The sequence below is a fragment of the Psittacula echo genome, assembly GCF_963264785.1.
Source record: "Psittacula echo genome assembly, chromosome: 9".
NCBI classification, from domain to species: domain Eukaryota; kingdom Metazoa; phylum Chordata; class Aves; order Psittaciformes; family Psittacidae; genus Psittacula; species Psittacula echo.
The window spans coordinates 16,479,034-16,503,137 of NC_137745.1; the positions used below are offsets into that span (position 1 = coordinate 16,479,034).

General features: G+C 41.1%; 1 protein-coding gene across 4 annotated transcripts in view; it reads left to right on the forward strand.

The window, feature by feature from the left end:
• The window catches only part of USP4 (ubiquitin specific peptidase 4), a gene marked incomplete at its 5' end in the record, with an annotated part of 38,628 nt that overhangs the window by 11,976 nt on the left and 2,548 nt on the right, over positions 1-24,104 (forward strand). The window contains 14 exons of one of the 4 annotated variants that reach the window (XM_080625392.1): positions 516-659; positions 1,283-1,400; positions 4,241-4,414; positions 6,235-6,393; positions 6,770-6,994; positions 7,234-7,317; positions 7,779-7,873; positions 18,576-18,767; positions 19,327-19,415; positions 20,404-20,619; positions 20,728-20,798; positions 21,430-21,545; positions 22,223-22,372; positions 23,057-23,160. In XM_080625392.1, the coding sequence (XP_080481518.1) occupies positions 516-659; positions 1,283-1,400; positions 4,241-4,414; positions 6,235-6,393; positions 6,770-6,994; positions 7,234-7,317; positions 7,779-7,873; positions 18,576-18,767; positions 19,327-19,415; positions 20,404-20,619; positions 20,728-20,798; positions 21,430-21,545; positions 22,223-22,372; positions 23,057-23,160 (1,937 nt within the window). Of the gene's footprint in view, positions 1-515; positions 660-1,282; positions 1,401-4,240; positions 4,415-6,234; positions 6,394-6,769; positions 6,995-7,233; positions 7,318-7,778; positions 7,874-18,575; positions 18,768-19,326; positions 19,416-20,403; positions 20,620-20,727; positions 20,799-21,429; positions 21,546-22,222; positions 22,373-23,056; positions 23,161-24,104 lie in introns of those variants that run through there. The other 3 variants (XM_080625393.1, XR_013957644.1, XM_080625394.1) reach the window with 3 other exon arrangements.

Below are 24,104 nucleotides of genomic sequence, written 5' to 3' on the forward strand. Positions count from 1 at the left end.
GTGTGTCTTGCCTCTGGGTTGCAGGTACAATATAGTTGTATCAACTCGGCTTAGTAACAGTTTTGTGTCCACCCTGGTTATCTTCTTGCTAGAAAGTGTTCTGTTTGAGTGGGTGGTGGGAGTTTCAGGTAGGGAAGGACTGACTTTGTTTTTTAACATAGAGTGAGTATTTTGTGATTTTAAGATTGGGAGTTTTTTTGCTTGCTTGTCTCAAGGTGGTTTACACATGAACTTAAAGCTTGCTTCTCTGTCACTCACCGTCTGAATTACCTACTTTTTTCAGTCTGGAACCCAGATTTTGCTTCAAGCAAGGATTTTTACTCTTGCTTCTGATACTATTGTCTGATGTTGCTGTTCTAGTCAAGTGTTTGAAAGTGTGATCACACAGATCAAAGCAGTAAATTTCTGTGTGGGAAGTAACTGTAGCTTAGCAAGTCTGTAGAGTTTTGTGGGAGGTGGGCCTGGGGATGAAAAAAGTAGTAGCACTGTTTCTACTTCTTTTTCCTTTCTCCCAGATCAAGCACTGCAACTAGCAGAAACTTTACTACCTCTTCAAAATCATCAGCAAGTTCTTATTCCTCAGTGTCTGCCACTTCTGTCATTACTAATGGTGATAGCAGTAACTCCTATGGACTGAACAGCTCCCACCTGGGCAGGGGGTAAGAGCAGGAATGTTCTTTTTGTTTCTTCGTCCTTCGTGTGAATAATCCTGTGCATCCTTGCCTGTATAAAAGAGTGTGATGAGGAGTTCTGCTACTCTTGTCTATCTCTTTATCAAACTTCGCTTTTGAAACTCCTGCATTCTGCTGTTCCTTGCTCACTTGCAAAAGTAGCGTATGTTCCAGAGCTTACTATTAGGGCATTGCCTGATTTGAGGGGATTGGGAATTTGAGGGAAGGGATTACTTTCTTTTCTCCATCTGTGATTGTGATAGAAGCCTTTCCAGGTAGAGATCATTTTTTTTATTAACTGTTACAGTAATATCATACAAACTCTTGCTGCATTAAGGTAGAGTGCTGTGTACTTACTGACAGAGGAAAATAATGTGTTATGAGCCATAAATTAATAATAGACTGTGTAATGATTAATGTTTCTAAAGTTAGCACATATACTTCACATTCCTGGTATTCATCATTAGCCACTATGAAGCAGCACAAACATGTAACATGCTGGTTAAACAATTTCATTAAACATCTTTTTGACTTTTATTTGGTGTGACTCTTAAACAGTATTGAGATCCAGTAAGCTCACTGTGCAGTCCACTGTGTTGTCTTTTTTCCAGAGGTTCTGGATTTGTCTGTAACTCTTACAGTTGCAGGGACAATGCTTCCCTGTCACAACCTGGACTCTGTGGACTCAGTAACCTTGGAAATACCTGCTTCATGAATTCTGCATTACAGGTAAGACTTTGGAAGAGCCCTCTTTAGAATTAAATGAAAGAGCAGTCTTGCAAAGATTGTGGGTTAAAACTTGTGGAAAGAAAAAGATGTTTTAATGTGATTCAGTGAGGAGACTGCACCTGGAATGAAAAAAACCAACCCAACCAACAAACTCCAAACAAAAAAATCAATTCATATTTAGTTTGACTTATGCATAGCACATTAGTTCTATAAACAGTATAAAGGACTGGATCTGAAATGATCCAGTGACTTCTGGAAGACTGCGGGGGAAGTAATACTAAACAGATGCCCAACTGTAAAATCCGAGTGCTGTGCTCTGACAAAGATGGGCTGACATGGAGGACGTTGTGACTTGTGTGGGCCGCACAAGTAATATGAGCAGGTCACTGCAGGCAGTTCTGGGGTCCATGTTTAAAGATTCCTCCAAAATGAGGAGTGTGAAAAGCCACAGGAAGGGTTCATGGTCATTGTGTGGGTGTTAAGGTTGTGTCAGTTATGCAATGATAATAATTACTGGCATACTCATTTAACTTAGTCTCTTAGGTTTATTTGGTTCATTAAAAAAACCCCAACTTGTTAAGGATAGTTTTTTGCTAAGAATTTCAAACAAAATATGAGCCAACTTGTATGAACTTTAGTGTGGTCCAAGTGCTGTGTAATGACTTCTGTCATTCTGTGGTAGCTTTGAAAGCTAGAACAGGTCTTAAAATAACTATAATGCATTATGCATGTTGTATTCAGGATACCAGAATAAACTTGGGCTGCCTTACTTGTTTGTTCAGCATGACTTTATTTTTAGTTGTATCATGGTAACCTTACACCGCATTATATTCTCTTGAACTTTACAGCTAAGAGACAACTTTTAGAATTATTTTTTTAATTGTCAAAGTAACTTAATCCAAACACGCTTTAATTTTAATTTTTGCATACAAACTAATCGGATGAAAAACTTTCTTGTATTTACTATTAGGCTTTAATTTTCTAGACATCAGTCTCTCAAATGCAAATTTCTGACTTAATTTTTTGAGGCTTGTGGAATTTTGTTAGCAACAGTTTCCCAGTGAGAGGCTGGTGTCAAACCATAGCAATCAATAAGCACTTTAGTGTCATCTGTCCAGAGAAAGATACTTAGCACATGGACACTAGAACTGGAAGAATTTGATAGGAAATAAATTCCACAAGCTACACATCAGGGCAGTGACAGTGGAGGTGGCTAAAGGGCATGACTGCTGACTCTCTCTGGATTGCCGTATGTAACTGCTGGGAGAGCTGTGTACCTACATCTAATTGGTGAAGCACTGTACAGGCATCTGCTACAGGTCCTGAAATTTCAGGTGTTCAGAAAGAGCCCAGTTTAATATTTCTTGATACTACAGTGCCTTGAAGCCCTAGTAATTTTGATCATACTTCAGAATTAGCTTTGTTCTCACATCGAAGTCTTACTTTACTTATCCGAGCATCACTTCTTGCTATAAGCTTAAAATCTTTGAACTACTGAATTAGCAAAACTACTTCCTGTGTTAGTTGTGTCCTGAGGTTTATGGTGATTTCCCGGGATGTGTTCAGTCAGTACCACAATACACTGCTAATGAGTATATAAATCGTAGATTCACAGAATAGTGTTGGAAAGGACCTTAAGATCATCTAGTTCCAACCCCTCTGCCATGGGCAGGGACACCTCACACTAAACCATGTCACCCAAGTCTCTGTCCAGCCTGGCCTTGAACACTGCCAGAAGAGTAGATATAGAGTAGTATTCTTCCTATCTTTAAATAGCTAACTTTGTGATGGGTATTTTTTAATGATGTTTGGTCCTTTGTAGGTTAAAACATAGCTTGTGTTTCACTTCTTGGAGGAGCAAACACCTTTCTTCCCACTGTTCCTCATATTAAAATTTCAAGGTTGGAGATTGAATATGGGATATAGGCTTGAGGACATTAAGGTGGTATCTCTAAAGACCTTCCATACTTGTTCTGTGCAGATTTATATGTAATTCATATGTAAGGTTGCCTGCCCTACCACCCCAGTAACCTGTGGAAAAACAGGTCTGCATACATTAATTATACGAACAGGTGAGTCTTGGCAGGGCTGTGGTTGTAATCTTTACTCTTCTGGCACTTGCAGGCTTGTTTTTTTGCCAGATCTCAGCATTACACCAAGAGACTAGCCAAATTGAAGTGTCAATGGAAGTTACCAAACAAAATAACAAAATGTGGAGGGACAGTAACCAAGAGCAGATATCTTCCTTCCGAAAGTCTGCAGCTGTGGGGTTTTTTTGGTTGTTTGTTTTTTGGTTTGGTTTTGGGTTTTGTGTTTGGTTTTTTTTTTTTTTTTTTTTTTTTTCCCCAGAAGGTTGGTTGCTGTTTACTTTCCTGAGCTATTAAATACACTAACTTTAAATGAGTACTTAAAATTATTCTGCACTGAAGGAATGGAAGGAGATAAATGTGCTGCCAGTTTTAAAGAAATTTCTGAAGGAGAACCGAGTGGCTGTGGAGCTGTGGAGCCTATGCCTTAAGCTAAATAAACCAGTGGAGTCTGCTCTGGAGGAGGAGCCTACACTTGGGGGCAAATATGCTGCAGAGGACAAAAATCTGTGTGACACCTGTGAGAGAAACCATGTTTCAGAAATGAGCTGTTAGTTTTTTGACTGCAGTATCTGGTGGAGGTGGTTTTTAATTTTAGCCCTGCTCTGAGTTGCAATGGTTACAGTATCCCACAGTCTCTTGGGTTTTGTTAGTAACTTAGTACATGTTCTAATGTGAAAGTTGGGTTTATTATTTTATTGTCACTGATTTATTGTCTTGTGCAGTAAATTCATTTTCTTAATGCTTTTTCAGTGTCTAAGCAATACCCCTCCTCTGACTGACTATTTTCTGGAAGACAAGTATGAAGCTGAAATAAATCACAACAATCCACTGGGGATGAGAGGAGAAATTGCAGAAGCCTACGCAGAGCTCATTAAACAGATGTGGTCTGGAAGACAGTCACATGTGGCACCACGTATGTTTAAAGTAAGTACTCTGTTTTCTTGTAGCATAGCTTTTTGACAGAAGAAACAGCAGAAGCTAATATGCCTTCCACATATGCTAGTGTTAGGAAAGCAGCAATGACAATTTGTTGTTTCACGTTTTATGCAATTGCTTCTCAGGGTACAGGGAGAGACTTTCTAGTAGTCATACCCCAGAATTGGTTACTGCTCCTTAATGTGAAATGCCTTACTTGGTAAATGACTTTGCAGCCTTGGAGCTGTTTACAGATGCATCAAAATGATCTTTGCCGCAAAACTAGGCAAGGTCATGTGAATTGCTGTGAACTTTAATCAGTGGGAAAAGGAAAGTTATAATTTTAAAAAATAAAATTAGAAAGTGGAGAACAAAGTGCATCCCCTTGTCTATAATGTTATTTATTGATGCAGTGTTCCCAGTGCTTCAGTGTAAAAAGCTGCTTTCAGCTGAAATAATGCAATATAGCAGTTGCATATGAACCTCTAGAAAAACTGTAGCTATGTCTTTTAAGTGTAATGCGAAGATGCTCCAGTGCAGAACAGTGAATAAAGCATCCAAGGAACACGAAGAGTTTGCTTCTGTAGTGCAATCTCGGTATGCTGTGAAAGATTAAGTTCCCAAATGCATGAAATAAGCAGTGATCTGATATTAATGTAAATGTGTGTCCTGTTACTGTTTAGGTTTTGTGTGGTATAGTCTTGCAGTTGAGGGTATATGCTTTTGAGACCTGGAGCAGAAGTCTGATGGGCTATAGAAATCTGCCCTCTTTGGAGTCATAGGTAGATCTGGATCAACAGGATGTTTAATTTCTGTGACTTGTAGTTGCTGGCAAATCATCCACCACTATGAAAGTTGGTCTGTAAACTTCCATTCAGAGGAAATATATGAATATATGGTGGACATCAGTAAAAGTGCCTTAATGTGGTCTGTTCTTGTTTAAGGCTGGAATAGGAATTACTCTTTATTTCCTAGTACAGTACCAGTTGTGATTTTTCTATTGCTTATTCAGTGACAGTGTTAACTATCTGCATTATATAAGCAGCCCTTCAATTTGGGCTTCCTTGCAGTTGTTACCTTGAGTGTTCAAAATGTGCTAAGCATAATTTTGCAAGTCTGTTGGACTCTGTGTTTATGGGAAGACTAGTGATGGTCATAGGACTGACCATTCCTTCAGTTAATTGTTGGTTTTTGTCTGGGATCCCTTCCTACTGCTGTTTCAGAAGCAGGAACACTAAATGGCAGTGTTGCGAGATAAGAGGAGTGTAAGGGCATGCTGTTTCTGGCTCTTGCTAGCTCAGGCTGTTAAGTTTCTTAGCTTCATATCACAGTCTTCAGAGTACCTAGAGATTACTGTGGTGAGATTTTCAATCTTAGTTTTAAGCCAGTTTTGTTAGCTCATAAATATCTTCTGCAAACATTTTGAGTCTTCCAGTCCACCTGCTTCAGGGTACTGTCTTACAGCAAGTCTGCGTTGTGAGAACTGTAAGCTTCTGAAAGAGAAATTAAAGTACAACATCTGTATCGGCAGATAGGTTTTGCGTGCTTAGTTGTTTTGGAGGTTCCTGAATTAATACTAATAACTTAGATTTCTCGCATCACAGCACTGAATGCATTCTTCCCTCTCAACACTAGGAGGGCAAATAAAAACAGTTGAGAAAATTGTACTGGCATCCTTACTGCATTAGAATCCATTTCACTGTGATCTGCTGCTAGCATAAGGTAGCATGGAGTTGATCTCTGCAAAAGGCAGGACATGAGTGTTTTTATGCTTGTCTTTCATACATAGGTAATGCTCAACCCTTCTGACTCTTGTCTCTATGTTTCAGACGCAGGTTGGCAGATTTGCCCCTCAGTTTTCAGGATACCAGCAGCAAGATTCTCAGGAGCTCTTGGCTTTTCTTCTAGATGGCTTGCATGAGGATTTGAACAGAGTGAAGAAGAAGCCCTACTTGGAGCTGAAGGATGCCAATGGCAGACCTGATTCGGTATGGTGCCCTTTACTTAAGGGTAGGGCAGGTAGTGCTTCTCAGGGAGTTTAATTGTGGTTTGTGACACTTCCTGGCCTTCCAGCTCATCGGCCACATAAACATTGTCCTTGCAAAGCAGTCTATCTGGGAGGGGAGAACCCTGTCATGCTTTATGGCCTGGCTCACTCTTCATGACACCTCGTGACATATTGCTGTTGTTCAGTCTTACAGCAGAATGTGTGTTCTTGTACTGTTGTGCAGGAAGATGTGCTTATGGTGCAATATTGACATCAGTATCAATGTTCTGAGTTTTCTTTAATCCCTGTGCTTGTGAGATCCCTGAGTGTTTGTGAGAAATAGCTTTTAATGTTTTGTTTTTTTTTTCTTTTTATAGGCAGTGGCAAAAGAGGCCTGGGAGAATCATAGGCTGAGGAATGATTCTATCATTGTGGATATTTTTCATGGTCTTTTCAAATCTACTCTTGTTTGTCCCAAATGCTCTAAAGTTTCTGTGACCTTTGATCCTTTCTGTTATTTAACCCTTCCATTGCCCTTGAGGAGAGATCGTCTTATGGAAGTCACTTTGGTATATGCAGACCCACAGCGTAGGCCTGTCCAGGTGAGGCATGTTGAAGACAAAAACTTAAATAATCTGAGTCTTTCTCTTAGGTTTTAAAGTTGAGACTTTGCAAGTGATGTAGAGGACCTTGTTGTCTACCTTTGGGTGAAGTAGGATGGGGTTTTTTTATTCAAAAACTGGGAACTGAACATGTGAAATCAAGTGGCTTTATAAAATCTCAGTTCGTGAGACTAGGTTTATTTTGCCTGGTATAAGCATGATATTGTCTTTGTTTCTAGTACCGGGTTGTGGTGCCGATGATGGGGGCCATCTCAGATCTGTGTGAATCGCTTTCCAGACTCTCTGGTGTTCCTGCAGAAAATGTAAGGGTAAATGCAGACAGTAATTTTTCCTTTTTGTTCTTGAAGCATTTTGGTGGCTTAGCTTTTAGTGATAAGCTGCACTTAATGGAATAGTGATGAAACCCTAACAAGTTTGAATGCTTTTCTTTGATTGTGAAATAAAAAAGATGCATGAAACAATCTCTGCTTACTCTGATATATGCATTGCAGTACAGAGATGTAAGAGAAGGGGCAGAAAGCTATTGGAGTTGCATCTCTTCCATACCTCTGTGGACCCAGTCTATTTGCTTTGTTTTTCTGATCTGTCGTAACAAATACAGCTGATTAGCTGCTGGGTGCTGTTACAGAAAACAGTGCTGATGTTGTGCTGAAAATTCTGATAAAGAATAGGAATAAAATGTTATTTTAATTTCAAGTTAGTTTGCTTAAACTTACATAAGCTTTTATTATAATTTCTTTGCAATTATCACTTGCTGTTCTAGATGGTGGTGACAGACGTGTATAATCATCGGTTCCACAAAATCTTCCAAATGGATGAAGGTTTAAATCATATCATGCCAAAAGATGACATCTTTGTGTGAGTAAAGTGAGAAGATGCCATGATGTGACGAGTGCTACAAAACATTGCTTTGGTTTCAGGATGTAAAACCTGATTACTCCTATTTTTACCTTTTCCCTCTCAAACATAAGCCTTCCTGTAGACCTTTTATAGATTTAGCAGTAATGCAGCACTTCTAGCAGCAGATCGGCATGTCTGGTGTTCAGTGTTTTCCTAATGCAAAGGAAGTCATGGCCCTGGATAACAATGAAGCTTGTGTTTGCTCTGTGTTCTGCAGCTTGGAACTTTCTCCAAGCTTTTTTCTGAGATTGTGATCTGGATGTCTGGATTACAGTTACACTTTCACTGGCATTATTAGGCGAGCTCAAGCTTACTGTTCTTATGCTCCAGATGGGCCAAAAACCTTGGAGCTGTTACTAGCATAGTGTGAAGTTTAAGCTGTTGTACTCTGCCTTTCCAAAACCCATCATAATAGTTATAGCACTCAGCTAACCATGACTGGAGGTTCTTGGTAGGCTCTTGACTGATGCTTACACTTTTTGTGTCTTAACTACAGTTTTTGAGGAATTTCAGCAAAGCTGAGGGTTAGGTTGTGGTTGATGTTTTGTGTATGTGTGGTGGATGGGATGATATGTCTCCAGTCACCTGTGAAATCCGGTGAGGAAAGCAAAAAGTCATGTTCCTCTGTTGGAGCTGGAAAATGAAAAACGCTGCACATGAAGTGCAAAACAGCCTTTGAGGCTCACACCTGAACCTGGGACTTGAGGAGGTCAAATCCAGCCCTTCATCACAAGTCCAGTCTTCCTCATATGAGAATAAACCAGTGCAAGGATGTTGCTTTCATAAAATTGTGTCAATGTGAAGTCCTGCACTGATACGCTCTGGTGCAGTGTGTACCTTTCACTGAGTGGGGTGCTGTGACGTACTGCTTGATGCTATTCTGTCATGCTGTTATCACCTTGTTCCTGAGATGTAGTATCTGAGTTTTTCAGCAAGTTCTTGTAATGTTGTTTTCTTCAGCTGCAGCTAAAGGTGTGGCATGTTAGGATGCCATGGAAGGACCTTTGGCTTCTGTGAAATCTGTTTTGTGAGGGAATTGATGGACAGGGGTAGAGCAGTTGACATCATCTACCTGGATTTGTGCAAAGCGTTCGACACTGTCCCACACAACATCCTTGTCTCTAAATTGGAGAGACATCAATTTGATGGGTGGACCACTCGGTGGATAAAGAACTGGCTGGATGGCCGCATGCAAAGAGTTGTGGTCAATGGCTCGATGTCTGGCTGGAGACCAGTAACGAGTGGTGTCCCTCAGGGATCAGTGTTGGGACCACTCTTGTTCAACATCTTTGTCGGTGACATGGACAGTGGGATTGAGGGCGCCCTCAGCAAGTTTGCCGATGACACCAAGCTGTGTGGTTCAGTTGATACGCTGGAGAAAAGAGATGCCATCCAGAGGGACCTCGACACGCTTGTGAGGTGGGCTGATGCCAACCTTATGAAGTTTAACCATGCCAAGTGCAAGGTCCTACACCTGGGTCGGAGCAATCCCAGGCACAGCTACAGGTTGGGCAGAGAAGAGATTCAGAGCAGCCCTGAGGAGAAGGACTTGGGGGTGTTGGTTGATGAAAAAATGAACATGAGCTGCCAGTGTGCGCTCGCAGCCCAGAAAGCCAACTGTATCCTGGGCTGCATCAAAAGGAGTGTGACCAGCAGGTCGAAGGAGGTGATCCTGCCCCTCTACTCTGCTCTCGTGAGACCTCACTTGGAGTATTGTGTGCAGTTCTGGTGTCCTCAACATAAAAAGGACATGGAACTGTTGGGACAAGTCCAGAGGAGGGCCACGAGGATGATCAGGGGAGTGGAGCACCTCCCGTATGAAGACAGGCTGAGAAAGTTGGGGCTGTTCAGCCTGGAGAAGAGAAGGCTGTGTGGAGATCTCATAGCAGCCTTCCCATATCTGAAGGGGGCCTACAAGGATGCTGAGGATGGACTATTCATCAGGGGCTGTAGTGACAGGACAAGGGGTAATGGGTTCAAACTTAAACAGGGGAAGTTTAGATTGGATCTAAGGAAGAAATTCTTTACTGAGAGGGTGGTGAGGCACTGGAATGGGTTGCCCAGGGAGGTTGTGAATGCTCCATCCCTGGCGGTGTTCAAGGCCAGGTTGGATGAGGCCTTGTTTGACATGGTTTAGTGTGAGGTGTCCCTGCCCACGGCAGGGGGGTTGGAACTAGATGATCTTAGGGTCCTTTCCAACCCTAACTATTCTATGATTCTATGATTGTAAAGTGTTAGATTGTGAGTAAAGCTCCACCTCCAAAGCTAGTAAAATTTTGTAAAAAAAAAATCAAGAAGTTTGATATTACAATGGTAATTACAAAATTCCTCCACTTTCCTACAGGCGTAACATGTTGCATTTCCCTCCACAGAAAACAGCTATGTTTGAATCAGGTCTGCTCTGGGTTAGGAGGTGGGGGGCACTGGCTGAACAGCAGTTCCACATGTATTTTCCTTTGCAGTCATCGTTTCCTTTTACGTGCAGGCACAACTGTAAATGAGGTGATGCTGTGAGTCACAGTGAATTGACCTGGGTTAAAAATAACCCTCCAAGCAAGAGAGGCAGTAGCATGAGGAAGTTTTGGTAATCCCGTTTTTCCATGTACACCCTCTAAGATGTTTTCAGCACTGTGGGGCAAGAGCAAGCAACCAGGCACCAGGGCAAGAATTAGGAGAAATCTGCTCATAGGAGCTCCCTTTAATAGGTGATGCTGCCTGGAAAAAAGATATGTAAAGTAATATTCTAACCTACAGTTTAAAAAACAGCATTCTTTTATTGAAAGGGAGTCTTGTCTCAAACACAACAGAGAAATGCTTTTCATAAAGAGTAGAACTTGCTATTTAAAGGCAAATGCATATTACTTTTATTGCTGACAATCTGCTTACTTTATCTGGTTATAACAAGTCTGCTCATAGGTGTTTTAAAATTTAATTCAGTCATGCAAGAAATGGTAATAGTAGTGTGAAGGTTCTTAAATTATACTCTGTTTCCATCTATTAAGGTCTTGTATCTGCTGAAGTGAGTGTGACAGGAGGGATTGACAGTGTAGCAGTTCTGTGTTAAGATCAGTACAAGGTGCGATTGATCAGAGTGGGTCTTCATTTTGGTATTTCTGAACTGCAAGTTTGATTCTTTAGGGATTTTTGCGTTTTTGCTGTTACTTACTTACAGAGCCTGAGGTAAGCAGGCCGCGAGACTGTAGTGGAACTAAGAGAAACTTTGACAATTGTCACTGGAAGGATGTGGTTGAGTTTGAGACTAGGTTCACTGGGCTCTTGCAAACTGATGACATTAGGGGTATGCTGAAGGGTTTTTTTTTGTCACTGCACGTGTTATGTTTTCATATCTTTCTTAAACCTTAGCTGGTTGATGTAGCTGGAACTAGAAGATAACTTGCATCAGGATGCAGGGCAGTGTTCTAGTAACTGTTTCATTTTCTGGCATGGAGTCCAGTGTTGCTTTGCACATGTCAGTCCTGGTGGAAATGGCTCAAGAGTGGGGTTCGGGCAGATTAAACAAGCTTCTCAAGTGCTCCTCAAGCTGTTAACGTTTCTGGCAGAAGTTATCAGCAGTCAGATCAGGGCTTGCTGGCTTCCTGAAGGTGCTGTTTGAGGCGTATGGTAGTTGTATGTTCAGATTGATGCTGCTGGCAACTTCAGGAGTTTCTGATACCCCAACAATTTACCTTCTTAGATTACAGCCAAATATCTTGCTGTTTATAAAAAAAAAAAAAAAAAAAAAAATCTTTTTTGGAATCTTCCCCCTTTAAAGAACAGACTTGCTTCCACTTGAAACTAAAAATCTGTGACTGAAATAGTGTATAGTTGAGAAGCGTTTTATTTTCCCAAAGTCAACTACAAAGACTTGAGTGCCCAGTAAAAAGCATTTTGTTCTTTTGGCTTTAATATAAGGCCAATTCTTTAGGCAAGTGTCAGGAAAAGACTTGCTTCTTATAACTTGAAGGGTGGCTCTGTGTGCCTCTGTAGGCCACAAAATGTTCAGTTTGGACAAGATCCTTTTGTCCTGGCTGGTGACATAGCTGTGGGGTGTATCACTAGTTACACAGAGTAATGTGTATCTCTTCTGTTCCTTAAAGAAAACTGTCTTTATATTGATTAATGAAGGGGAACAGCTGCTTTTTATTCAAAAGCATAACTGTAATGTTTTATAGTGACCCATATTTTCACTCAAAATTCACAATTGAAATAAATAACCAAACAAAGACTTAATAAATCATGCTAACTCGTCAGAAGTTTATTTGCACTTCATTTATACTGGATATTGCCACAAAATAAACTCCTAAGGAAATTTTCTAAAGCAGTAAGTTGGGCTGACAAAATAATATAATTGATTTATAAGCAAGGAACTCTTTGGAAGCTGCTTCCCTACCATGTTTTGAAAGCCTAAATTTTCCTAAGATTTGTTTGAATCACTTTATTGCCTTGTGTAGTGAGACTGGAACGTATCAGCTTCTGTACTAGGAGAACAGAGGTTACTGAAAAGATGATGTTTTTGGTAGCATTACTTATGTTACAAATCCATTAGGGAAAACGGCATCGTTTCAGGATCTTGTGCACACAGTGCAGCAAAACTGAGTAAGAGGTATCAAACTGGAGAGGGATCTCTGGTAACTGTGGTGCTTTTTGCAGGGTGTGTTCTTGGGTACTAAATGTTAACTAGATGTATTTAAAGTTGATGTATAATAAACAACCTGGGATATGAGTGGGGACCATTAGTTAATAGTTTGTATTTAAATGGGGAGTTTTCTAGAATCAAAACATCTCTTGTACTTAAATTAGCATGATATTCACTGTCTCATATACTTGAACTCTTCCCTAATTCATGTTTTATTGATTCCATCCCTTTTATATACTGACCATCTGTTCTTATTTTCCAGTAATGTCTAGTGGCAAGACTTCCCTGTTGGCAAACTAATATGTAAATGTCACTACTTATTTTAAGTAATTGAAGTTAGACACAAAGTTTCTTTTACTGGATAGAAAATGAAGTGCAAAGAAGTAAGCAATTAAAAATGGAGTTAAATCAGTACAGTATATTCAGAAATAGGTTGCCTACATATACATTCCCCAAACTTATATTTTAAAATTGCAGACTTGTCAGTAGGTCCTATTGATTTTGAAGTGTTTTCCTGAGAGATTTTGTTGGCTAGTCTTGTCATTTGGGTTTGCTTGCAGGTCTTTTCATGTGTTCCTTTTTGACAGCCACACTTAGAGAATGTTGGGAGAAGCTGTGATAAACTGAAGCCAGCACCCTTCCATGCCTCCTGCTAGTGTTTAAATAATGCTGTAAAATTTTCCTCACCTGAAAAGTTCTCTTCCTCTGGGAAGCAAAACAAGATTGTATTAATAATCATCTGTGGTTGTTTGCTAGTCTGAAAATGCAAAGAATGAGTGTGTGGTGATGGAGGGAGCTACAAGGCCTCCAGCCTCTGGTTTCGTGAACAGTTGCCGTCACATTATTCCATTGTTACTTGCTCTCTTTGTCCCCATCTTAACAGGCGTTTGCATGGAGTCCAGTAGGTCTTCCAACTGTGATCACTAGGTGACTGTCTTCTGTAACAGAAATCAGTTGCTTCAATGGTTCTGAAGCTTTAGGGTCTTGAACTAACTTAAACTGGCAGTTTTTGCCTTCTGTACGTTTATTGGCATCTCCCTAAGTTGTCTCAGGACTGAAAAATTTAAATATAAATGGTCAGTCTCTTGCAGTATTTCTCCAGCTTTGCTTTGTTGAAAGCTATAGCCAGAGCTGGGCCTCCATATGACGACAGTATCCTCATTGGTTTGATAGATTTCTGATTTTGGAGTATTGCACACTAGCCGGCTAATAACATACGTCTCAATTAAAAATTCAAGGAACGATCTAATTCTGTAGAAGATCTGTGCCCCAGCAGGGATGTGATTGAAAAAAAAGTACTTTTGTTTTGTTGCCTTGCTTTCGACACCAATGTCTGTTAAGTCTCAGCTTTTGATTTATGGCTCTGTATTGCTTGATTACTGAGCAGAGTACTGCTTCTGTTGTAAATGTCACTGAGCAGGAAATCACACAGGAGGTTGCAGTAGGAGTAGCATAGTTGGAATGTGCTTTACTGTTTTTCTTTTGTTTGTTTGACAGAGGACATGGTCTGCAGCCACAGGTATTGTAGTTACAGTGTAGTACAGATAAATATTTGTGAAACGTGCAATATATGGGTTGTATAGAATATTGCACCTTTTTTAGGTGATTTCAGTGGTTGGAAAAGCTGTATTTTTGGTCTCGTTTTCACCATATGGATATGAGGGAAGACATGTTCAGCCTTCTGTGATTTTTGCGAGGCACCTTGGACCTCATGAGACATACATTGTGAATTGTTGTGTCCCAAGTGGTGGGAGGTGCTGATTCTTTGGGAGGTGGGGTGAGAATCAGACTCCATTTGGAACATATATTGACTACAGAGTAATCGGGGGGGAAAGAAGGGGAAGTCTGCCCTGCATGGCTAAGATATATTTTCCCTTTCAGCTGCTCAGTTTCTGGCTTATCAGTTCTTGTGGTATATTACCTGGCCTTTTGTGCTTTCTGATATTAAAATTTCAGAAAGAAGAAATGTGAATGTTACTGGGCTTCTTAAGTGACTTCAACTCAGATGTATCCCAAAATGAACCTGACTCCTTTTACACAAAAGGACAAAACTATACATTTTCTTTTCTAGGTCACCTGAAAGCAAGGAGAATTTGCGGCTAGAATTCTCCAAGCCTGTACTTTCATGAGGCTTTGGATTCACCCATTTCTCATTATGGCAGGCTTGGAATTTTAGTGTAGTCCTGATACAAGATGTGTTAATATTTAGCATCAGATAAGAGGCGTGATGCTTGTAGCAACAAAGGTGTTTGATATAAGATTTGAAGCAAGATCACCGGCACTAGGTGTAGGGGCAGTGCAGCCAAAGAACAGTGGGACTAGCCTGCTTCTCAACAGCATTGTAAATGTTCCTCTCAAGGCATGTTGTTCCCAGGAAAGGACAGGGAGATCTGTGGCAAATGGTCAGGAAGTCACTTCCATAAAGGTGGTCTGCAAATCAATTTGATGCTGTTAGCTCCGTGTTTGTGCTGAATGCTCTCATTCTCCAGGCTAATCAGAGACCAGCATTCAGCACATAACCGAAACGCTTACTATTTCTTTCTCTTAGGTTCTGGGAAGCCCAGCCCCACTAGGACCTCCGGCTCCCGCTCCAATGTAACACCCTCCCATGCACCATGCTGGTGATGTCACATCACCCAGGGATCCTGCTGGAGCTTGGAGCCGGCCTACAAGGGGTCAGGTAAGCACCACTCAAGAATGAACCCCACAGCCCACTTCAAGGGTATCACTTCCTGTATTTCTTCTTAGTTCTGAAGGCCTAAGAAGAAAATGTTTGGTTGGATAAACTAGATACTTCTGTTCTTTTAGCCTGGCTAATGGGGCATATAATATGTATTGTTTGCCTTGATAAAGTTTCACAAATTGATTTGCAGGTCACCTTTAACCTATAAAAGTGTGCATAGTTGAACAAGACATATTTAGTTTGCCATATATACCATGCTTTCTGCCTTCTCTTACAACATGCTGTATATTCTTTAGATGAGTTTGTGGTCTTGAGAAACCATGACTGGCTGCAGAAATGTCAGGTTGGTTAACGTGACTGGGGCTACAACAATTACTGAACTTAATTAAGTCAGCAAACCAGCTAGTCCAGTAGTTTTGTATGGAATGTTTTAGATGGATGAGACCTTGTTGCAGACTGATACAGGAAGTTTGTTCTCGCTTGCTGGAATTGGTGTTTTCTTGTTTGAAATTAGGGGTTTGTGTCATTTCCAAAATGAGCTTGTATTTTATAAGCTTTTTAAAAATCTTGCTGGTTGAATTCCCTCATCCTTTTTTACCTTGCTTCTGTGTAAGACTGTCAAAATCCTATGACTGAATTCTATGGGGCAAACAACCTGTTATCTGAAGAAGTTACATTTGCAGTTTCTTACTTCCTAGTTTACTTGTTGTATGTGTTCTGGGATCGTAAAAGAAAGAGATCAGTAATATTTCCATTACATAGAAGAGATTAGAAATACACACAGCATTTTCACCCAGTTTTTTTTCCTCTGTTAATTCTTGTTGTCAGCTTCTGAACCTATTGTAACTTCACAGCAGCATCTCTGGGTTGGTGTGCAGTGATAATCCTGTTCAGATGGATCTGTGTGTCAGCTTCTGCAGTGGCATTTTCTGCACTTCTCTGTTCTCTTACAAAACATACTACTTTTTTTAGTTGTTGCTACAGACTGACTTGTCCACGTAGTGTTTTCCAAGTGGAGAAATTTATCATAAATAGCAGCACTTGGGGGTATGTTTCAGTAGCATGCAACATACATAATAGCCTGGTGTTCAGCTCAGAGCACTTTTTGCTTTCAGTGCCTGTAGTTTTTGTGTAGTTCTGCCTTGTCTTTCTGTAGCTTTTCATGCTCCTGTGCACTTGCTTAACTTTAGTTTATGAGGGAATGGAAATTACGTACTTCATTGCTCACTGCCTCCTTTCTGGATTATAACCACAGATCTTCAGGCCTTCATAATCCTGAATAAGACTGGTCAAGTCTTACCCTATTTCTTAGCAGTTTTCAGAGCTTTTTCAGAGTTGTTATGAATGATAAAGGCAAGGACTCGATATCCAGCAGTGTGGTGGCAGCTGAGCCAATGACTGACATCAAAAACTATGTTGTGTAGTCCAATGTAGCATAATTTTTATGTTCTATTATTTCCATTAAGTTGTAAGATACAGAATTACAGTGCATTATCCATTTCTAATCCATTATCTATTAATTCCCATTATTAGATCTATATCCCTCCTTAAACTATAGATAAAGTATCTTAGGTTTATTTTTTTTTCCTTAGAGGTGACTGTTGCTCAAGAGATTCAGAAAATGACAGATCCTGATTCTGATACATCTGCCTCTTAGTACTAGTATGTAAAAGCTGTTCCGAGGTGGATTGGGTAGAAGGACACTTGAGTAACCAATTCTGTTACATTTCAGTGAGAAGTGTGAGATGCTCTTTTGCAGAGTGTTTTGCAGAGTGTACAGTATGCCGGCTGCTTGTGACAGGTGACACCTGCCTGTGGGTAATACTCAGCTTTTCCTTTCTGTTCCATCTGTTCCATCGCATGGACAGGGCTTCATCTAGGTGCACGAGAGTGGAGTATAGATGAGGGCTGTGTTAATTACTGCTTGGGGAGCGCAGTGTAGGTGGTGTGAGAGGCAGTCACAAGAATGTCAGGGAACGTGTGCTTGCTGTGTACTGATCTGTTTTATAGCAGTGTCATTAGGACCTTGGGTTCATTGTAGGTGATATTCTGGGACCCAAGTATGGTCATTTGTTGTTTAAATAGTACTAAGTAAAATAATTCATGTCTTTGTGGTGCTGTTTCTCAGGAAACTATTAAGTGTGGACTGTATCCATTGCTAGTGTCCAGTTCAACAGCACTGACAGCCTAGAAAATGTCAACAGCCATTTGTGATGGGCTGTCTTACGCTGACTCATCTCTGATGTTCTTTGTGGGCTGGGACTCTCTGGAAGGTTATTTTTCTTCATGTACTCTACTGATTCAGTACAAGCCCCAGGCTGGGATCCCTTTGTGTTTAAGTAGGATGGAGTGGAACTACAACTCTGAAATTTGTTCTTCTCCCTGCTCTACAAGGGCATTTTGAACATGGGAATGAAAATGTTTCTTGGCTCTTGAGAGAAGGGAAATGGCTTGTTTAATGTAAGAGAGCTGTTATGAGTTGGTACCTTCAGATATATGATTGTGGTCTTGATCGTTGTGCATAGTGACATCTTTCATGAAATCTTCCTTTTTCAGTTTCTAAGATAAGTCTGAAGCAGGTGACTTGCCAAATTAAAGAACAGTGTGACTTGGCATTCCTGAAAATGAATCTTTTGTAATGAGTAGCCCTGAAGCTAACATTGTGATAGTATTGGACCACATGGTTTCTTTTGACCCTGACATCTGCAAATACCTCATTTGCCGTTTTGCCTTGTAGCACAGGCTGTCTCAGTCTCCTCACTGTTATCCAGAGCTGTTTGTTTTCTTCCAGAATGTTGGTTTGTTTTATGTGTGTGTGTTTACTGTCCTTGCATTTTTCTGTAAAGCAGAAGTTTCTAAACTTAGTTTTCTGAAGGATCGGTTGCTCAGTGATACGAGCTCAGGCCATTAACTGTATAAGAGGCTGGGAGAATGCAAGACCCAAGGTGTCAAGAGGGTTTCTTTCTCCAGAGGGAACAAACATTGTCTGAGGGATTTCAAAGTGCATTTAGTATTCTTCACTCATGCTGGGATCTGGTTGAAGCAACATGTGGTTGTCAGGGTAATGTCTTGAGAGGTGAGTAGCCCCAGAGGTGTGAATTAGGGGTAAAGACAGAGGGAAGGTGGCAGTTGAGTTGGTAGCAGCTTTGCGTCCTATGCCATTCTGAGCTGTGGAAAATGTTCAGGAAACTTCTCTGTAGCATGAAGACAGAGTACAACCCTTCTTGTCCTTCTCGGGATGACCTAGTGGAGAGACTTGTTAGACAGAGTTCATATTGGTTCTACCTGCTGTGCTTCTTGGCAGTGGAAATAACCTGAGGAAATACCTGTCTTTCAAACAGGTATGAAGTTTGCAAGCCAAGTGAGGACAGCTCAGAGTATGTTACTCTCTCTGTTTACTTTCGGGAGAAGACAATGAGGCAATCCAGCAATACTTCAGGGACTGTGCTCTTTGGTCAGCCACTGTTAATATCTGTGCCGAAACATAAGCTCACTGTGGATCACCTGTACAGTGTGGTTTTGGAGCAGATCAAGTAAGTCATGTCTTCTACCTTTGAATCCTATTCAAAGTTCTAGTGGTCGCTTGTTCAGCTACACTGTAACAGGATTACTGCATCCTTGGTAATGGGAAGAATTGTACTTGATTTATGTTGCTTATAAACCAGGATTTGCATGGCATTAGTGTCTGGAGGCCCCAGGGACATTTCAGCGTCCTGTTTCTGGGGCTCTGTAAAAGCAGACTGGAAGATAATGCTGGTGACAGTCACAAGGGAAGCTGTCTGCTTAGCATTGCAAGCAAAAACTCAAACCACGTTTCAGGGCTCTCAGATGGGGCCACCATAACTTATTTTTGCCTTTTCCATCTGCTGCCAGTAAAATTTGGAACAAGCAGTTGTGAACAGTGACTTACTGAATTGCTCTTGTTGGACTCATTCTGAGAGTTCTTGATCTTTAAATGGTGCTTGTGTGGGTTGGGTTCTGGTTTGCTGAGGGGGTTTGGGCAGCATAGACTGATGACAGAGAAGGGATGCTGCTGTTTTGATGAACAGCTTTGGTATGATTGTGTGATAAACATATTCCCTCTTTGTTTAGCCGCTATGTGAAACTCCCTTTGGCAGAAGAATACTCTACCCCCTGCACAGACAAAGGAACCTGCAATGGCTCAAATGGTGTGGTTGAAGGTAAAGTCCTTGCAGCATTGGTTGGAAGCTTTTCAGCACTTGCAGCTTTTTATGAGCATTTGGGTTTTACTGTGTGTATTTGACTTAAGCTCTAGCAGATTGTTCTCTCACAATGATTCGTAAGATATTACACAAATATTGCATAGGATGACTGCATGATATGGTGAGAATTCTTGTTAGACCATTTTCTTTCCAAGTGAGATCAGGTGTGCGTAAGCAGCAGCAAGAGAGCAAGGTGTGGTGTACATTCATCTTGACCAACAAGAGGGAAGTCCTTCCTTTCCTATTAGGTGTTCAGGTGCCTCCCTCCAGAGGCAACCCCTTTCCTAATAATGCCCTTTGGCTTGATGAAAACAGGCCTGTTAAGTCATAAAGACAAAATCTGGAGAAATAAAGTGGAAACAGTGTTTTGTGTTCATGGCTCGAGAAACACAAGGTCTTGTTCCTAGGTTAGATGCTTAAAGAAGGCTTTTAATGCTGATTGCAAGTGAATGTTTCATTTTCCTTTTTGAAATGATTCGCTTGTGCTACAGTGAGTAACAGCTGGAACAGGTTAAATGGAAATTTTAAATGGGGAAAAAGAATCTGCCCATTTTTCCCCAAGAATGGAAATAACTTCCCTGGAGATTTACACATTCCCTTCTGTAAGGACACCTGACTGCAACCTTGCTGATTCTCTCTTGGGATGTTTTATTAGGGTGTGCTCTCAGAAGGTGTGATTGTTAACGTAATGTGAACTGAGCATTGTCCATCATGTCTGATACTAGGATGTAAAGTCCAACACGTTACCTGGCATCTGCTAAAGGGAAAAAATCAACTTCAGATATGGTTGGCAAGCACTGATTTCTTTTTGTGTGTGTCTGTCCATTTCTTTCTGAGTAATCAGTCTGTGTTGTAACAGGCTTATGTGAACAGTTGTTCACGTGATGTGTTAGTCTAAACTTTCACTGAAGCTCTTGAATACTGTGCTTGTTTTAAATTTTGTCAGGTGACATTGAAGAGATGGAGCATCAGGATGGTGGAGAGGAAGGCAAGGACAAGCTGGCAGAAGCTGATCCCTGCCACTCTGAGGGTTGTATGCAGGTTGAGTCAGCAAGAGACCTGCAGCCTTGCAAGAAGCAGCATTTTACTTTTAGCCTTGTGAATTCATCTGGGACCTCTGAAATAAACTCCATTGTAGAAGGAAAAATCTTAAAACTGAATGGTAATTATTGTCTTCTTGTCCTTTTTTTTTTTTTTTTTTTCCCCCCCTTCGTTCTCTTTCTTCCTTTGCAATAAATGTTTTGGTGTTTTGTCTTTGTGTTTCTTGTAGCTTTTTCTGCACTTGCTATTGACTGGGATTCTGATACACGGAGGCTACTTTTTGATGAACAGGAGGCACAGGTTGTAGTATGCTCTATTTGTAAACAATCTGTATGTGAATGTGCATAGTACTTAAAAGATGACAATAAATGATGACATGTAGGTGTAGCTCCCTTAATAAAAATTGGAGTCACCAGCATGAGAGATGTTTGCTTTAAGTCTTTTAATGACAAGATACATAGTTCTGTAGCTGCTGATCTGTTTCCAGTGTGTTCTAAAAGTAGATGTTTTAATTTCAAAGCTAAGTAGTCTAGTTCATAGTGCACTCAACAAACCAAACCAACCAAACCCTCAAAACTCTAAAGAAACCTGAAGCCAAGTTCACAAAGCCTAATAGAGAGCTCAGTGTTCTTTCTGCCAGGGTTCTATTAATCGTGTTTTGTGACAATAATTTCTTGATACTCTTTGGCCAAAAAAACCCAAACCCCTGAAAAAAACCCCAAATCCACCAACTTTGAAGTAAGGACACACTGTATTACTCTTATGGACTGTTTGTACCACAAGAATGAGTGTTTGACAGCTCAAGATGATTGGGGGGAGAAAGGGGGGAAACGGACAGATATTAGGCAGCATGGTGAAGTATGTTCCTTTCCATGATGTCAGGGATTAAAGATTACATGGAATTGAATAAAGCATTCGTCTCTTTCACTAGGCATTTGAAAAACATGGAAGTATGTTACAGCCGCAGAAGAAGAAAGCTGTGGTAGCCCTCAGAGACTGCATAGAGCTCTTCACGACTATGGAAACACTTGGTGAACATGACCCATGGTAAGAGCTTCTGTCTGCCTGCCAGGTTTATTGTAAAATGCCACAGTATTTGCCATGGGAATCTGATAATTTCCCAGGTCTGTCCTTTTGTATTCACCTGTCTGTCAGTTCTGTTAAGTCACTAACTCGATAGGCTGCAGATGTGGGTTAATGAAAAGCATTTGCTTCCTGCCTTTACTAAAAGAAAACCAAAAAATCAAGTCTAGCAGTGGGCATGTAGCTTCCAAAGATCAAGCAGTTTTTAATTCCCCAGCATATATGTGTCTTCCAGACTGAGTCAGAGGAAGCAGTTGGGGTAATAAAGGGTCAAAGCATGTGGCTACCTTAAAGTTTCATCTCCCATTATTTATTTCTAGCTTGAGCCAGTCCTGACCTGTAGATCCTAAGTGACCAAAGCGTGATTACTGTGTGTGCAGGAGATCTTAGGATGTTGCTTGCTAGCTGTGTAAGAAAATAACTTGTAGTAGGTGATAGTTTATTATTAATTTCCAATTGCATGCTATAGATGTATTTGCAACTGTTACCTGGGTCAGGGGATAATAATTAGCAGTGGGACCTATAAGCCATACTTTTACTTACGAAATACTACTGTGCTGTTGAGGCGTTTCTTAATGGGAGGCCAGAAGCTTTTCATTTAATGTAGTCTTTCATTTCCTTGTTTGTTACTCCTTCCACAGGTACTGCCCTAACTGTAAGAAACATCAACAGGCCACAAAGAAGTTTGATTTGTGGTCTTTGCCCAGGATTTTGGTAGTGCATTTAAAACGTTTCTCATACAGCAGATACTGGAGGGATAAACTTGACACTGTTGTGGAATTCCCTATCAGGTAGGATTCTTCCCTCAAGCTAGGAAGAGTCTGGTTGAGAAAAAACTCCCAGTGTTACTGGTGGGCAGGCTTGTTATTAAAGCTGTAACTGGAACAGGTTTGTGTTCTGGGTTTCAACTGCAGTAGAGCAGGCATGAGTTGCATTGGTTGTTTTTTTGCTTTTTGTTGACCTTAATCAGTTATACACGTCTCAAAGAACACTACTTGCCAGCGGGTGTCTTCTGAAATCAGGTTAAAACCGTGTGATACTGCTGAACCAGAAGAACTTCTAGAGAGCAAATTTGTTGGGCAGAGCTGCACTTGTACTGAGGATTGCACAAGTACAAGATGAAAGCCTTCCTCATTCCTCTGCTGCTGCTTGACAGCATCCTGCTGCAGGATGAAGTGTATTCCTTACTACTCCTGTCTCACTTTTCATGCTTACGCAGGGGCACTCTGAACTGTATTTTATTCAGCACCTCCCTCTGAATGTTTTAGCAGCACTTGATGTGTTTATCAGGACCTGCCCTGTGTGGGAGGGCTAACACATTTTATCTTTACACTAATAATATCTGGCTGTAGACCAGCAGAGTGCAGCCCTTCTCTACCCATGTGGCTTGGCTTGTAGAGCTTCGCAGGTGTCTTGCATCACTTTTTAGAACGCACTGGTTACTGGTGCACTGATACTTTTGGTTTTTGTTTCAGGGGTTTAAACATGTCTGAGTTTGTCTGCGACCCAAGAGCAGGCTCATATGTCTACGACCTCATTGCAGTTTCCAATCATTATGGAGCCATGGGAGTGGGCCACTGTGAGTAACTGCTTCTGTGTTATTTGCACACAGGAAATGCAGGCAGGAGGGTCATGAGGAGAGCTCTGTGCACTGGAGACCTGCAGGAGCCCTTGCCAAGGGTGTCTAGACAAAACTTACCTGTGTTCTGTATTTGGAGGTTGTGTCCTTCCCATTAGGATTTGCAGAGCAGCTAGCTAGTTTGTGTAGTCTACAGCTGTACAAGATCTGACTCTGATGCCTGTGGGACCTTGGTTATAGTAATCATTAGAGTGTTTGGTGGTGTTCCCCAGTATATGAGTGGACTAAAGATTTTTTCAATGCCAAATGTGAAATTGTGGAAAGGAGCTTGATTGGAGAGTGCTGGGGCGAGTCTTCAGTGTAAGCTGTCAGCTCATCTCCAAGACTCTGCCTCTTGCTGTTAAGCATGCTAGAGGGTGGCTGCTTGTCCAGTGTGGGTGCAGTGTCACAGAGCAGAGATTGCCTGCAGCCAAGCAGGAGCTTGCGAGGTTCCTCAGTAGTGGAGAGACAAGGTCTGGTGAGCAGGAATTGTGCATAGGCCAGGAAGACAGAGCAGAGGGTGTGCTTGTCATGAAGTGGTTTACTATGAGAGGATGATGAACCCCATTCATTTGGCAGTTTATGTGCTCAACTTAAGGGTACGCCACTGTAGAATAGCATTAGCTGAAGAGGGATATGGTTTGAGACTGGAGATCCATCACTAAAGTCTTTGTTGGAAGAGACTTTGTAGGACTTTAATCCAGCTTCCTTCTTGAGTCAGGAATCTTGCAAGCACTAGATCAGATCCATCATCAATGGAAAACTTCTCTTTCATCTGAAAAATGTGAAAATGCAGTCTTAAACTGCTTGGGAAAGCTCTGGCTCAAAGGGGATTGTCTTGGGTTCAGCAAACACTGAACAAAACACTGTAGTTTCTTTCCTCAGTTTTTTTGCCCTATCAGGGC